This window comes from Felis catus, chromosome B4, assembly GCF_018350175.1.
Source record: "Felis catus isolate Fca126 chromosome B4, F.catus_Fca126_mat1.0, whole genome shotgun sequence".
Lineage (NCBI taxonomy): Eukaryota > Metazoa > Chordata > Mammalia > Carnivora > Felidae > Felis > Felis catus.
Genome location: NC_058374.1, coordinates 37,631,459 through 37,648,483, shown reverse-complemented (window position 1 = coordinate 37,648,483; position 17,025 = coordinate 37,631,459). Strand labels below are relative to the sequence as shown.

At 40.8% G+C, this 17,025-nt stretch overlaps 1 protein-coding gene and 1 pseudogene across 6 annotated transcripts in view; one reads left to right on the top strand and one right to left on the bottom strand.

Annotated features, from left to right (window-relative positions):
* The window catches only part of CCDC77 (coiled-coil domain containing 77), a 30,677-nt gene extending 19,314 nt beyond the window's left edge, over positions 1-11,363 (top strand). For all 6 annotated transcript variants that reach the window (XM_003988269.6, XM_045061229.1, XM_019834336.3 and 3 more), the window contains 6 exons: positions 2,760-2,851; positions 4,031-4,179; positions 6,825-7,044; positions 9,310-9,435; positions 9,537-9,689; positions 10,449-11,363. In XM_003988269.6, coding sequence (XP_003988318.3) covers positions 2,760-2,851; positions 4,031-4,179; positions 6,825-7,044; positions 9,310-9,435; positions 9,537-9,689; positions 10,449-10,595 — 887 coding nt within the window. In that variant the 3' untranslated portion in view covers positions 10,596-11,363. The remainder of the gene's footprint in view (positions 1-2,759; positions 2,852-4,030; positions 4,180-6,824; positions 7,045-9,309; positions 9,436-9,536; positions 9,690-10,448) is intronic.
* A 3,598-nt stretch (positions 11,364-14,961) lies between these two features.
* On the bottom strand, positions 14,962-15,471 carry LOC101087326 (annotated as a pseudogene).
* Positions 15,472-17,025: the final 1,554 nt, after the last annotated feature.

Here is a 17,025-nt window from a genome sequence, read left to right as displayed (position 1 = left end):
ATTGAAAGATATGGATTTAGTGTCATTGTGTTATTTGTAGGTTTCACGCTTGTGATGTCTCTGGTCCTTTGTAGTCTTTGCAACATTCCCCTCACAGAGTTCCCCTTAGAATCTCTTGCAGAGCTGGTTTAGTAGTGATGAATTCCTTCAGTTTTTGTTTGTCTGGGAAGACCTTTATCTCTCCTGTTCTGAATGACAGGCTTGCTGAATAAAGGATTCTTGGCTGCATGTTTTTCCTATTCAGTTCATTGAATATTTCCTGCCACTCCCTTCTGGCCTGCCAAGTTTCAGTAGATAGGTCTGCTACTACCCTTATGTGTCTACCCTTGTAGATTAAGGCCTGTTTGTCCCTAGCTGCTTTCAGAATTCTCTTTATCTTTGTATTTTTCCAATTTCACCATGATATGTCGTGCAGAAGATTGATTCACGTTACATCTGAAGAGAGTTCTCTGTGCCTCCTGTATTTCAATGTCTGTTTCCTTACCCAGATTGCGGAAGTTCTCAGCTATAATTTGTTCAAGTAAACCTTCCATCCCTTTCTCTCTTCTTGTTCTAGAACTCCTGTGATACAGATATTATTCTGTTTCATTGAATCACAGTTCTCTAATTCCCTCCTCGTGGTCTAGAATTTTTTTTATCTTTTTTCTTGGCTAGATCTTTTTCCATCATTTTATCTTCTGTTTCACTTATACTCTGCTCTGCCTCTTCAATCCTCGCTGTCACTGCATCTAGTTTATTTTGTACCTCATTTACAGCATTTAATTCATCCTGACTACTTTTTATTTCCTTGGTCTCTGCAGCAATCGATTCTCTGCTGTCTTTTATGTTTTTTTTCAAGCCCAGCGATTAATCTTATGACTATTATTCTAAATTCTTGATCAGATATAGTGTTTATATCTGTTTTTATCAACTCTTCAGCTGTCAGAATTTCTTCTGAGGAAAATTCTTCCATTTTGTCATTTTGGCTAGTTTTCTGTCCCTTATGTGTTTTAAAAGCTTGTTATGTGTCCTGCACCTGGGAGCACTACTATATTAAAGAGGGGTCATATACTGTCCAGGGCCTGGCCCTTCAGGAGGTGTTTTTTGCAGTGTGTTATGTGCTCTCTGTTGTTGTGACTCTGGTTGCTTTATCTCCCTACTCATAGTGATGTTTTGGACCCTCCACCAGGTGTGCTTTGATTTGTTCATTGAAGTAGTCCTGGAAAAAAATTTTTTTTAAAAAAGGGGGTTGGGGGGCAGTGGTGGTGGAAAAGGCCCTGTCCTGTACAAAGAGAGAAATGACAGGGGCGGGGAAAAGGAAAAGAAAGAAAGAAAATTAACTGGGCAGAGAAACTATATGGCTTAATCCAGAGAGAGAAGAAAATAAAGAAGGAGATATAGAACAGGTATAAAGAGAATAGGTTAAATATGTCTGCTTAAATAAACTAACAACCAGAATACAGAATAACCGGACTAGAGTAGGGAAGAAATAAGAGGGAGAAAAGGAAGAAAACATATATATATATATATATATATATATATATATATATATATATATATATACACACACACACACACACACACATGTGTATATATATGTGTATATGTATATATGTGTATATATATATATGTATATACACACATATACACACACATATATCTACACACACACACACATATATATATGTGTGTATACATGTGTATGGGTGTAAATACACACACACACACACACACACATATATGCATATAATAAGAATGATCCAAGAATTAAATCAGAAAATGCAAAAATGCTGGACTGATACCTGATGGTGCTTTGGAACTGGTGGCAGCACTGGTCTGGAGGAGAGGCTGTCTGGTCTGGTTAGTGTCAATCTTGCTCAGGTAGACACCCAGTTACCAGGTGCAGAGGGGCGTGGTTTGGTGTAGGCGGGTTCCGCCTCCACTGTGGGCCCTCTGTCCGTTCCCTGAGGCCCCACCTTGTTGGTGATGGGAAGAAAAATGGTGACATCCCAGTCTCTCCTCCCCAGACCCCCGGTGTCCCAAACCACTCTGTTCAGGCCATCCTCACAGTACTGCACAGTGGGAGTGGGGCTATTTTTTTCCCCCTCTCTCTTGCTCCACAGTCTCCCATGCCTGGGCTCATCTGGGGTTCAAACCCAGATGTCTTAAAGGGTCCCGCTCTGGGCACCCCACCAAAGGGCCTCCTCTCAGTGCCACATGGGTCCGAACGAGGCGGTTTGTCCTGCTCTACTGACTCTGACACCTCCCTGGTGCTAGGCTGGGATTTAAACCCTGATGCCTTAAAGGGTCCTGCTCTGTGCACCCCCCTTCCTGGGAAGTGCTGCTCCACCCCACCGATAAATGGCCTCTGGCTGGCAGGTGCAGGCAGGGTCCTAGCATTGCTTATTTTTAAAATCCCCATCTTTAGAAAATTGGGTGATAAATCACAACCAAATGTTTAGACTTAGTTTTCCTTATTCCTTACCTTTTCTGATTAAATAATATTTTATGAAGAGAATAGATACAACTCCAAAGGAAAATTTAGTGTTTATTCTTTAGAAAGGTGAATATTATTATCCAGAAGACATCCTGTCATAGTTCCTTTAGAGAGATTCCCATTTGAAAAACTATTACTATAGCCATTGGATGTTTTCATTCTTCTTCCTTTTCTTCTCTTACAGGTAAACCCAACCAGACTCCTCTGCAGAGCTAATGTTGATGCTCAAATAGCTAAGAAAAACTAGGTAAGGGTCTTGATTAATTTTTGTTTTCTGTTTTAGATTCTAAAGTAAGCAAAAGAAAACCAGCAATGAGAGAGAAAGAAGAAAGTTCTGAGCAATACCAGGGAGACATACAAACACTTACCCTGCAGGTAAAGAATTTATTTTGGCAGACCAGAACAGTTTCTGTCCACAACTTTAGCTTTGTGTAGCATACCTTTGTTATCATATAAATATCTTCTTACATACATGTTACGTCTATTCATCACGTGATAAAGAACATATAGGTTGTTCCTAATTTCCAAGGAAATTATTTTATATCTTAAAACCATTGTTCTCTTTTGAGCCATTCTAGAAGCACTATTCTGAACCTTCTATTCCTTCAGCTTATATACAAAGCCTTACCCAACAAAACTATCATACAGTAAGAATTCCCTTTGTGGTTGGCCTAGGGGATCTGTGCTGATAGATTGACCTCTGGGGGGGTAAATCGGTTTATTTAAGTGCATGTGTTCTATGGGTGCCTGGGTGGCTCAGTTGGTTGAGCGTTTGACATCGGCTCAGGTCATGATCTCATGGCTCATGAGTTCGAGCCCTGCATCAAGCTCTGTGCTGTGACCTTCAGATCTTCTGTCCCTCTCTCCCTCTGTCCCTTGCCCTGCTTGCACTCTCTCACAAAAAATAAATAATTTTTTTTAAAAGGTACATTGGCCTAGGAAAGTCATGAATCATCCTATTACCATCTGGTAATTGTGTATCATTTGCAACCAGGATTTTTCATCTAGTTGCACTCAAGTTCCTGTCCTTACTGGGGAGGAGTAACAACAGAGCAGTCTGTTGCTTTAAATGACAGTTTCTGCCTTTGGCTAGTATCTCCATTTGGAGTCATGACAGCCAGAATCAGAGAAGGAAATTACATTATACTGATTTTGCCCCACCTTTTAAAGTGAAAAATGAAGAAGAGTCATTCTAGTTCTGTGCAACGAGGGGTTCTTAAGAGGAAAACAGTCCTAAAATTCCAAAATAGGAGATAGTGATACCTTCCTTAGGGTAGAGGAAACTGTATTTTCTAGCTTTTTGTGTGTGATGTAGATGCTTTGTTTAGTGTGGACAGAGCTTGCTCTTTTGTAGCCTAACCCCATTTATAAGACATTAAATAAAAAGGAGAACACTTAAGATTTTTCTTCTATTTGTTTTGCTGCTGTGCTTTTGTTTGTGGGTTTTTTGTTTGGCTTTTTACACTTTTCTGGAGCAAGGCTGGCTTTTAGAGGTAATAAATAAATGGAAGCAAAGCAGGAGTGGATACGCCACACCCCGTTTGGCCTACCTAGGTGGAAGCGCTGCAGGCTCAGCTGGAGGAACAGACCAGGCTTTCTCGAGAGCAAGTTGAAGGGCTCATAGAGGATAGACGGATTCGCATTGAGGAAATACAAGTGCATCAACAGAGAAATCAGGACAAAATCAAAGAGCTTACCAAAAGGTGAGTGTTCAAGAAAGCTGTACCTGACAGATTTTTGCATTTTTCTGAGTGGCTTAAAAGTGGATGGTCCTGGGGCGTCTGGGTGGCTCAGTTGGTTAAGTGTCCAACTCTTGTCCTGCCCTGTATGCACAATAGGCACACAATAAACATTGAGTACTTGGTGATCCTTATCAAACTGCACCTTACTGCTTCTTTTCTGTGTAAACATATACATTTAAAATTTTTTTTCATGTTACGTTTTTCATCGCTTGATTCTTTTTTTTTTTTTTTATTGTCATCTGAAACTTCTCTAGTGCCTCTTCCTCCACTTGAAAGTATGGGGATTAAAATTGGATGTGATACTTAAATTAAGATTTCTGGCCACTGCAGAGTAAGAACTGCCTTCTGGCTCTTGCCGGCTCTGTTTCTTTGAACACAGCAGTATGTTTGCATTTGGCCAGCACTCCTCCACCTTCGTTTTTATTTTTGGTATTTTGGCCTTACACATAGCATTTTCAGTTTTCATTGGATTTTAATTGTTTTTAAGGGAACAGTGTTTTCATTATTTATTTATTTATTAAAAAAAATTTTTTTTTTTAACGTTTATTCATTTTAGAGACAGAGAGAGACAGAGCATGAATGGGGGATGGTCAGAGAAAGAGGGAGACACAGAATCTGAAACAGGCGCCAGGCTCTGAGCTGTCAGCACAGAGCCCGATGCAGGGCTCGAACTCACGGACCACGAGATCATGACCTGAGCCGAAGTCAGTCGCCCAACCGACTGAGCCACCCAGGCGCCCCTAGGGAACGGTGTTTTTAAATTTTCATAGTAATTTGTAATTTTACAATTGTCTTCTAGAATATTAATAACCATCCTGGTTTAACATCATCTACATATCTGAACACATGATCAATCCCTTACATTAGATAGATCATCCTAAGAATATTGAATGGCATGAAATCCAAGGCCATTAGTGACTGTCTTTTGGGTCTCTTTCAAACCACTTATACATTAACAAGATCCTACTCGCCCACTTTGTAATTGAGAACATAATGTAAGATAGAATAAAATAACTCGTTGAAAGCAAGAGAGATCCTTGTGGTAACTGAATCAATCTCTTTCTTTATACACATACATGTATACCTGAACATATATACATTCATCTGGTGACAGTTATCCTGCTTTGTGCCTGCATTATGCTATTATTTCCCCTTCTCTGCATATCCTATTACTCATGAAAAGAACTGAGTATGTCTGACATTATTTGGTCAGTGGAAAATTACAGTGATTGCCTCATGGTATTTCATATTCTTTGCAAGCAGTTTGATCATTTGATACAGTATTTTTCTAGGTGTTGATGTTAAACTGATGAACTGCTAACTTCTAGATAGATTTTTTTTTTTTTTGAAGATAGAACATCATTCGTCTATTCCAAAATCTCAGTAGTCGGCGAGAATCTATTCAGTACTTTGTGTCTGTTTAGTAGCTGGTACTGTCCTTGAAAATCTGGTGGTAGCAGTGCAAAAGTAAATGATAAATAAGGTATAAGCTTTCACTCAGGTTAGAAAATACGCACGGTGGGACACCTGGCCGGCTTAGTTGGTGGAGCATGTGGTGCTTGATCTTGGGGTTGTGAGTTTGGGCCCCACGTTGGGTATAGAGATTACTTAAAAATAAAATCTTTTGAAAAGAAAAAGAAAAATAGGGCATCTGGGTGGCTCAGTTGGTTAAGCATCTAACTCTTGATTTCGGCTCAGGTCACAATCTCCTGGTTAGTGAGTTCAAGCTCCATGTCAGGCTCTGCACTGATAGCATGGAACCTGCTTGAGATTCTCTCTCTATCTCTCTGTCTCTGTCTCTGTCTCTCTCAAAATAAACTTTAAGGACACCTGGGTGGCTCAGTCGAGTGTCTGACTTCAGCTCAGGTCATGATCTCACAGTTCTTGAGTTCTAGCCCCACATTGGGCTTGCTACTATCAGTATAGATCCTCTGCCCCCCCCCCATCTCTCTCTGCCCCTCCTCCACTCATGCTCTCTCCCTTAAAAATAAATAAAGATCTAAAAATAAATAAACTTAGAAAAAAAAGGAAAATATGCCTTTTGATAGTTAAAACAGCATCATATATAAGCAAGTGTCGGATTGTAGCACAGGCATAGAGATTTAAACTGACATGGAATTTTGGAGAATAGAGAAACTAAATGGGCTTAAAGTTGCCACGATGCCTCCATGGAGGAAGTTGATCTTGAGAAAAGGATAAGATTTGATACCAGGCAGTTTACGTGTGGAGCACAGCATAAACAAAAGCAAAACTCTTTGACATTTTAGAACTTGTGTTCACCCTCAGTCAGGGAATAGTCCATATTTGTGCAGGCTATGTGCGAATATTTCTATAAGTCTTTTAATTATATAACCTGAAATTTAGGAAAATATAAAGCCCAGTCTGTTAGCCAGTGAGCAAGGGTAAGTACAGTACATTTTGTGTTGTAAAACATGTAAGATTACCAGTGACCAGGTTAAGTGTGTTTTTAAAAGTGTTAATGATATTTTACAGAATTCACGGATTTCACAATTTTTAAAGAACCTATATCTTCCCTTTGTCTGAATAACTATGTGTCATAGGTGCCATGTAAGCTTCTTCGTGTCCACATTTGTATTTTCTTTCAGTCTCCATCACACCCAAGAACTTCTCTATGAGAGCACCAAAGACTTTTTGCAACTCAGATTTGAAAACCAAAATAAAGAGAAGTCATGGATGCTTGAAAAGGATCATTTGATGTCAAAGATTAAGCAATACAGCATGCAATGTAAGAAGAAAGAAGATAAAATTAGAAACGTTTGGCCAGTCATTCATGAGAATCATCATCACCAAAATGAATATGTTAAGGTAGTTTTCTTATGTCTTATAGAAATTGTTAATTTTTCTGGAAAAGTTGAAAGAATTCAGAGAATTTCAAAGAACCTGAGAATTGTCATACAAGATTCATTCAGTTCCCAAAGCTGTTATAGCAGCAGCCTCAAGAAATAGGTTTTTTGGGACACCTGAGTGGTTCAGTCAGTTAAGCATCCAACTTTGGTTCAGGTCATGATCTCATGGTTCTCAAGTTTGAACCCCACATTGGAGTCTCTGCTGTCGGCGTGGACCCACTTGGGATCCTCTATCTCCATCTCTCTCTGCCCCTCCCTGGTTCATGCGTGAACTCTCTCTCTCTCAAAAATAAGTAAACATTAAAAAATAATAGTAAAAAGAAATATATTTTTTTTAAGTTTATGTATTTGAGAGAGAGAGAGAGAGAGAGAGAGAGAGAGAGAGAGAGAGAGAAAGAACATGAGTGGGGGAGGGGCAGAGAGAGAGGGAGACGGAATCCCAAGCAGGCTCCACACTGTCAGCACAGAGCCCGATGTGATGCTCGGGCCCACGAACCGTGAGATGATGACCTGAGCTGAAACCAAGAGTCGGACGCTCAACTGACCGAGCCACCCAGGCACTCCAAGAAATAGTTTTCAAAGAGTAGTGTTATCATTACAGTGTTTGCATATTTACAAAATTAAACTACTGATTGATTCGTTTATTCATTGAACAAATACTTATAACACTCCTACTACGGGCTAGGCTCTGGAGCTACAACAGTAGATAAGTTAGACCAGGCCTGCCTTCATGGCATTTACATTTTCATGGGTGAGAATGGGGACATCTGGCTGGCTCAGTTGGAAGAGCATGTGGCTCTTGATCTTGGGGTCATGAATTCGAGCCCCGCGTGGATGTAGAGACTACTTAAATAGATAAAAAAAAACTTTAATGGGTAAGAAGGAAACATTAACAAAGAAAATGATTGGGGCATCTGGGTGGCTCAATCAATTAAGCGTCCAACTTCGGCTCAGGTCATGATCTTGTAGTTCGTGAATTTGAGCCCCATGTCATGCTCTGTGCTGACAGCTTGGAGCCTGGAGCCTGTTTCGGATTCTGTGCCCCTCCCCCTCCCGAGCTCTTGCTCGCTGTCTCTCTCTCTCTCAAAATTAAATAAACATTTTTTAAAAATGATAGATTATTAAAAAGTAAGTGGTATTAAGGAATTAAAAAGATTGTATGAAGGTTGTATGTAGTTGCTAAAAGTCTACTTTCGTAGGGAAGCACGGGGACCCTCTGTTAATGTCTGATGTTTTTGCTGAGACCTAAAATGGTACAGAGCCTGTTGTACAGACCTAGGGGATGAGCATTTCAAGCAGAGGGAAAAGCAAATTTAAAGTATGTTCAGGGAGGGGCAGCTGGCTGGCTCAGTCGGTAGAGCAAGTTCATGAGCTCAAGCCCCACATTGGGCGTGGACCCTACTTTACAAGAATTTTAATTTAAAAAGAAAAGTATGTTCAGGGAAGAGGGAGAATATCATTGTGGTCATAGAGGAATAAGCAAGAAGGAAGTGGAAAGCAAAGAGGTTGATGGGTTGGGGGGTGGGGGCAGCAGCCAATTGTGGAGGATGCCTTCTAGGGCCTTTACATTCCTGGTGAGAATAATTTAGCTGTAAACATTGTACCTCTTTGAAGGATTGTGTGTAAGGAAGAAACATCTGATTTAGGTTTTTGTAGATCTTCTGGCTGCTTGATGGAACATATATAATATTTGTTGTTTCTATTTAAAGGAAACTTCAGGGGCGCCTGGGTGGCTCTGTCTGATGAGACTCTTGGTTTCAGCTCAGGTCATGATCTCACGTTTCATGAGATCAAGCCCGCATCAGGCTCTGCATTATTAGTGCAGAGCCTGCTTGGGATTCTCTCTCTCTGCCCCTCTCCTGTTTGTGCTTTCACTCTTTCTCAAAAATAAACTTAAAAAAAAATTGAAAGTAAAATAAAGAAAAACTTCAGAAATGTGTCCCAAAACATATATTGTAATGTCTTACTTGAGATAGTTCTGAGCTCCATTATCTGATTCTTCTCAGATCCAAGATATTTGTTTTATTTTAAAGAATTTCTACTATGTACACTTCAGAAAAAGGTTGAGAGAGTCCTCTAGAAATAAGAGGCTTTCACATTCTCTCCAAAGTTCCTTGCTGTCTTGTTCCTTAACTCGTTTTAGACTTAGGGAAATCCTTTCTTTCCTTGCCTAAGTGCTATTTGAATTACCAAAATTGTAATTTTTTCTCCTTCTGACCTGCAGTCCCTAAAAGATAAGTTAGTACAAGAGAAAAAATTGTCCAACATGTATCAAGAGCAGTGCATTTCCCTAGAAGAAGAACTTGCCCGAATTCGTGAGGAAGAGAGAGTGAGGAGAGAGATCTTCAAGGTACAAAATTCTCTGCCACCTCTGATGGAGTGGGAAGTGCAGATGGTTTGGGGAATGCTTCCCTCATCTTCAAAAATGCCTTGCCCTGTCCCTATATTTAGGATCGCACTAACAAGATGGGGAGGCGCTTACAGGTGATGACAAAACGCTATGAGGCCTTGGAGAATCGGCGTATCTTGGAAGTAGAAGGCTTTAAGACAGATATTAAGATTCTCCGGCAGAGGCTGAAAGACTTGGAGCAAATACTCTATAAGGTAATTGCTAATTCTGAATGACCAAGAGGGAGAAAAGGGGTGCAGGTGAGGAGACGTGGCCGTGAGGCCTCCTCAGAAGAGAAATGTGTAGACACACCTCACTAAAATCAGTTTAGCGAGTACACACCAGAGGGAAGACTAAGTAGACTGAAATCATTGATTGCATCAGTGTACTTCTGTCTTAGCTAAACTTAGCAGAAAGCTTCATCCTTGCCCGTTCAAGAAGTAGAGTACAAGAACTGTGTCTATTTTACCAATGGAGAAAGTGAGTAATTGAGTAGTAAAGTAATTTCTCCCTATCAAACACAGCTTTATTTAGAATCCAGGTTGCCTCAGGATCCTTCTTAAGGAGATTTAACCAGTCATCCACATATCTTCAATGATTGCTATGTGCCAAACAAGGTCAATTGTGGAAAAGAAGAGATGCTTTCTTTGATTCTTTGGCAAATTTACCAGTAATGTTCATATCAGTGTCTTTTTTTACTCATTATTTATGATCTCTGTCCCATGGCTTCTTTACTGCTATGTGGGAAAGCCAAGAGTCTCACGCCTTTTCTGCTTTAATTGTACTCTACATTTTCCTTCTTTTAGTTAGTCGTTAAGCAAACTAAGGACTGGATTTCTCTTATGTACTACAAGTCTCACAAAAAGGAGCCAGAGAGCCTAGGCTTTCTGACCGATTTCTTCCCCTGGTGTGTGCTATAATCATTTCTTCTTCTTTTTTTTTTTTTTTTTTTTTTTTTTTTTTCCAATCTCTAGGCAACACTTAATGCCCAGGCAAACCAGGATCTTGCCATTCTGTGTGAGGTGCGTGACAGCAATAGACGGGCACATAAGCTACAAGGAGAACTGAAGAACCTTAAGTCCAAAGTATTTGGTCTGGAGAATGAACTTAGACTCTGTTGATGTTTACATTTAGAAATGGCCCTCGTCTGGAATAGGTCTGCTTCCTGAAATCTGAGGAAAAGGTCATTTTCTCCCAGAATCTGTACACATAGAGTCGGCTAGGACAGTGATATCCGTCATTATGAAGACCGGGCTAAGAGTTAGGGTCCACTAAAGGAGCTCTTCTTGCTAAGTTTTAGCTATAATTTTTGCTGTCCTATTAGCTTTTTTTTTTTTTTTTTTTTTTGGTCTGGATTGTAACCTTTCCCACATTTTTTCTCCCACTTAAAATATGACAGTTTTTTGTTTTTTTAAGAAGGCAATGGCAATGAAAATTTAGGAAGAAAGTATTTTCTTCACTCAGCTGGGCTGAGTGTCAGTAGTTGGAACACTTTCCCTGAGATCAAGGCATCCTCTGAGGTTGCCCAAGGCAGCAAATCACATTCTGTCAAATGTGAACAGGTAGTAATTCTGCTATTTAACTTTCTTCCCTCATGAGCGGAATTACTTTTTTTGGATACCCAGTCTCAGGAAGTTTCACCAGAGGGCACTAAAGACCTCTTCCTTTCTTTCTCCCTTTATTTCTCTCTTTTTCTTTCTAGAGACTCCATTTTTAAACAAAATGTTCACCTAGGAAAATAAAAGTGCCACTTTGCTAAGAGTGAGTGAAACTTCAGTGATCCTTGTATGAAAGCTCATCATTTCACCAATAACATGTTTTTTAAAAAATAATGTATATATTGTATATTACACATTAACTATTTTTCAATAAAAATGTAATTGAGGATATTCTAGTTTTCTATAATTTGTTAAAAACCACATTTATAACTTTGTTAATGACTTTACTTGTTCCAAGTCTCTGCAGTTTTGTACAAGTATTAAAGTTTTGCTCTGAAATTCTATGATTTAATAAGCCTTTTTGTTTTGCCTAGTGCCAAAATAGCAACTGTAATGAAAAAGTAGTTCTTTAAGTGTTAGAACAAAAAGAAGAACCATCCACATATGTAAGTCCCTCTAAAGTCCAAGACTAATCCCTCTGGGAATTTCTGGCTGAACTTGTTAGTTGAAAAAAACCTGATCTGTTATCATAGACATTAAAGAAGAAAGTAGCATCTCCTACTGGCAGTTCAATCACCATTTTCTTAATACAAATATGGAAACCTGAGTTCTTTCCTTTGTCCTGGATGAATCAGAATGAGGCTATACTAAGCTAAGATCAACTGACTGTCCAGAGGCTGTCCAGGTACATATGCAATTATTTTGGTCCAGATGCAGAACAATTTGCTTTATAGAGGATGTAGATGGAAAAATGGATAAAGTTTTAGTGCCACTGCCTTTGGTTCTATCACATATAAACGAAGAGATGTTCGTGAAATAGGAGGAGGAGAATGAGAGCCAGTTCGATGGAGGCAGCAAGAGCAGAGGAGTAGATAATCCTAAAGGCTGATTGCCTCATTTTTCACAGAGGGAATAAAATCAAGGCCTTCCACTGAGAGTGAGATAGGGCACTGCTGTCGTGCGGAGCTTGAGAAGAGTGAATGTTTGGAAAGAGGAGAGGGCACTGGCGAGGGGCAAGGGATAGAACCATTAGGAGTAGGTTTTGATGAAGGATTTGGTGAGTTGAATTGGCTGCCAATGAAAAAAAGTCTAAGATTCCAGCAAATCACTGTCTGCGTCATGTGTCCTAACTTACCAAGTAGGTAAAGGAAGAGAACCAAATGGATCTAGAATAGGCAGACAGGAGAAAGGGCCAAAGGGAGGCACTGCAAAGAAAATGTTTCAAAACGTGGTGTTTGTTTTTAAAGTAAGCTCTAGGCCCGAGGTGGGACTTGAACTCAGGACCCTGAGATAAAGAGTTACGTGTTCTACCAACTGAGCCAGCTAAGTTCCTCCAAAAGGTTTTTTTGGGTTTTGTTGTTTGTAAATCTGTTAATGGGTGTAAGCTGTGAAGTATTCTACTCCTGGACTGATTGGTAGCTTAATTTCAAGTCAGTCCTACAAAAAGAAGTGTGAACACAAGCTGAACTTGTGGAACAGTTATGTACTTGATTACTTGGTGTCTAAGGTAGCATCATAGTATACCCATATTATTGTGGATGGGATAGCTCTCTTTTTTGGAAACGATGTAATTTTTTCTGAACTACCAGATGATAATATTCACATCTTAAGTGGTACATAAGTGTGTGGAGTGAGATTGTTACTAAGAAACCCACTGCCCTTGCCATAGGAGCTTTCTGGGAGCTTGGCTGTCAAATAGAAGCTATTATTGCTTTTGTTTGCAGATCTTGGCATCTCTTCTTTGCTTTTTGGGCTGCGTGGCTTCTTTCTGAAAACTGAGCCAGCCATGTTTTTTTTTTTTTTTTTTTTTTTAATTGTGTTGTATTGACACATTAACAGACCAACAAGTGCCATAGAATACAAAGTTGAGAAATAGACCCAATTAAATATTGGAATTTAGGATACTGTAATAGAGTCAATTCAAATTGGTGTGGTAAATATATATTTGTTTTAGTTAAATATTTATTATAAAATCATATGCTTGAAAAGTTAATTCATTTACCTCCATCTCAATCTATCTATCTTCTTAGATAATTGTGGGTTCACATGTGGTTGGAAGAAATACAGAGTAAGATGTTATTTGTCCAGTTTCTCCCAGCCATTCCATTTTGACATGGCTAGTCTGCTGTTTTTTGCATCCCAACAAACTCCAAATTGGACCACGGTGTTTCTGATGGACCTCCTGTTGGTTTTGTGGCATTTTCTTTCCTCTTTTGGCTCACGATTGTCCAATCCACTAAACATCTTCGTATTTAACCATATCAGTGCTAATTTTAAATTAGTACAATCTCGATACTACTTTGTTGACTGTTCTCTGTCTTGACATTTAGAAAGGGATAATGAAATATTAAATGGAGGGATCCAAAATCTGAATGAGTCTGATGTATTGTCATGCATATTTCTGTAAGATTTCATTTGGCCACAAGCTCGATAATTGGTCAAGATTGGACTGACTGATCTGTCTGGGGTTCTTTTACTTAACTAGAGTGATTCTCCACTCTGCCCTACACTCTTGTATCACTTCCTAGGCCAGGGCACCACCTGATAAGCTTCTACAGAAGAGCTATGCTCTCTATGTGCCAAAAACTATGCTTTCTTGCTTTATGTCAAAGCAATGAATTCCTTCCCCCCAAAAATGACCTTATTAAACTCTTCTTTTTATGTTCTTTGTTCAAATCCTCTATGATGTCTTCAGGATTCTGTATTTCACCTCTACTCAGTCTGACCGTAACCTTGAATTCATCCTGCCCCATCTTGTGTCATGCCTGGCCTCCAGCTTCACCTCCTGAGCACTCGCATTTGAGTGTGCCACCCCATCCTCACGTGTTCTCCTTGCTTCGTAGATCTCTCTGTCCTCTCTGACTCCTCTGTCGGCTGGGTTTGCTCACTCCTTGTCTGACTCCCTTCTGCTTATCATGTCAATGTCAATATTCCCAGGACTCTCTCACCCACAGGATCCTCCCTAGGTGATCTGCTTTTCCATGATTCCAGCAACTAATGGTGAGAATGTTAGGGGATTTCTTTGCCTAGAGGTATCGAAAAGCAGGAGTAATCTCCCTTGAGAATAGTATGAAATTAAAAAAAAACCACACACAACTTTTATTATTTTTAATTTTTTATTTATTTTTTATATACCCAACATGGGGACCGAAAGCACAACCTTGAGATTCAAAGTTGTATGCTCTGCTGACAGCCAGGAACAGCATGGGATTTAAGGGAAAACCTACCTGAAAGCAAAGTATCCACCTAGTAAGCAAAGGTAGCACTGGGATGGGAAACTGTATAGCAAAGGGTGACTGAATCCAGATGAGAGAAATAAATCAGAGACTGATTTAAAGTCCCCAAGTTCACTTGCTAATGACTTAAAGGAAAACAGAACATGAAATGTCCCCTAAAATGAGCTGGGATGATGGAATGCAGGGTTTTCCATGTGTATCTCTCAGTGACTTGTATTGACAGGCCTCTTTTTAGGGTAAGATGTCAGGTTGAAGAGCAGAATCTTTGTTAAGGCAGAAGAATTTTTTTGAAGCTCTAGGGAATATAAATACTTAGGAAGAACTCAGCATTTCACTTTCTCCCAAAGTGATTTCTTACACCCAACACCCACCCTGACCACCCTACACTACACCACACCCACACCACGTATGCAGTGAATATACGAAGGGCCAGGAAAACAAAACAAAAAAATCTCACCACATGACTAGTTGCGCTGTCCTTGTCCCAAATCACTAGACTGGGTTTCTCTCCTTTCTTCATAGCTTAGCCCGATGAGAACGTTCTGTCTCAATTGATTCTTGGAAACTGACTTCATTATTTTTTTTTTTTATGGTGAAAAAATTTATATTTAGATTTAGCCAGCTGGACTCAGTTTAGATGATCCCAATTTTGTTGGCAACATCCAAAGCATCATAGTCAGGAGCCAGTGGAACATATGTCTTCTTCCCTCCATTGGGCCTGACCAGGGTGTTGACCTTGGCCACGTCAATGTCATAGAGGTTCCTCACAGCCTGTTGGATCTGGTGCTTGTTGGCCTTGACATCCACAATGAAGACAAGTGTGTGGTTGTCTTCTATTTTCTTCACGGCTGACTCAGTGGTCAGCGAGAACTTGATGATGGCATAATGGTCAAGGTTGTTTCCCCTGGGGGCGCTCTTTCCTGGATATTTGGGCTGCCTTTGAAGACACAGTGTCTTGAGCCATCAAAAGGTAGGTGACATGCGGATCTTTTTTTTCCTGTGACCGTGGACACTTTTAGCACCGCTTTCTTGGCCTTCAAAGCCTTTGCTTTGGCTTCAGCTTTGGGAGGGTCAGGGGCTTCCTTCTCTGCCTTCAGTGCCATCTTTGTGAAAGAGCTGGTTCTTGTAAAGGGACTTTAAATCAGACTTCCCTACTCAACACCTTAGTGTTGGCCTAGGGAGGAGATGGGAGAGAAATTGACCTTGTCCTTACCCCAATGCCTTCCCAGTCCTGACAAGCCTCAGTGCTAATGGGCTTTGCTGCCTGCAGAGGGCGTTGAGAGTGGATGAGCAGTGTTGCTCTTTAATTTTCCCTCTCCAGAGCCAAGTTAAATTCCGGAGAACCACATACAGTGAGGATTTTTGTTTTCTTTCTTCCATCCCCAGCCCGGGTGGCGGCAGAGCTCAAAGGGTAGTCTGTTCTGGGGAAAAGACGGCGTCTGCCTCTCTCCCAAACCAGCCCTGATCAAATCCCAAGCAGCCGGTCCTTAGATAACATGGCTGAGAAACCCGAAACCAACAGTTCTGACTCTCATCAGTGCCCAGCATCGCCGTCTGGAAACGGAGACATGCTGCTGAGATGCCACAGTGATTGAGTGTTAAGTGGCATGGCTGGGGTTCTCTCACCAGAGTTTATAGCCTGGACCTATGAACTTAGACAAAGAAGTTTTTCAGAAAGTCTGTCTGGGGTTTGAGCACTGGAGCTGTTTTGTAGCACTCTGCACATGTACTGGCCATTAGGATCATTGTTCTTCCCTAGCAAAGCCATAAGGGAGGTTCATCCAACCGTGCCATGCACTTGCCTGGGTTGCCTGCAGCATTCCCAGCAGGTGAGTGGATTCACTTGTGTTTGAGGCATGGGAAGGAACATCTGTGTTCTTGCTTTTGCTTTAATAGAGGAAGACATCCTTAAATGAGTGGGCTGAAGAGGAGGCAGGGGAGTAAGAACATTTTCCGTTGTTACAGAGTGTTTATTGAATGACTTCTGGGCAGGATGCTATAGGAGGAGTACAGGTTGTAGAGTCGTAGAAGAGATGTGGTCACTGACAAGCCCTGTTAGGGATTTGAGAAGCTGGGAAGTTTGGAGTGATAGCTGTATATGGAAGAGTTTCTTCAGGATGAAAGAATAGAGGTAGGAAATCCAGTCTCTCCCAGAGGCTTAGAGACCTACAGCGTGTTCTAAAAATGCTGAGAACACCCTCCATGCTGCAGAAGGTGGTGCCAGAGAGCTAAGTCATGCCAGAAAGATGCCTCTGAGTCTACCATCTGTACAGCCCCCCAAAGGGGAGCGTGTGTACACCTGTGTGTGTTCATGCTTGTGGGGACCAACCGTGTGGGTTGTGTCTTGGGAGAAGAGAAGAAAGCACCAAGAGTTCACTGAGAGGTACTAAAGCACCAAGCACCATGGCGAGCCACAGAGCTCTTAGGCATCAAACATTCCCAGGACGTGGGAATGAGGCAGAAGCTACCCAGAGCTGGGGGTCACTATGCCTTAACTTCAGCTACAAAGTTCCTGACCATTATCTGTAGTAACAGATTGCAGGATGCAGACAGGAGAGACTGTCATTCTAGTGGGAATTAGTTGTCAAAGAGACTGGAGGTGGAGCTTCAGGGAAGGCTCATTTAGCCTCTGTTTCAGCACCAACTAATGAGCAATG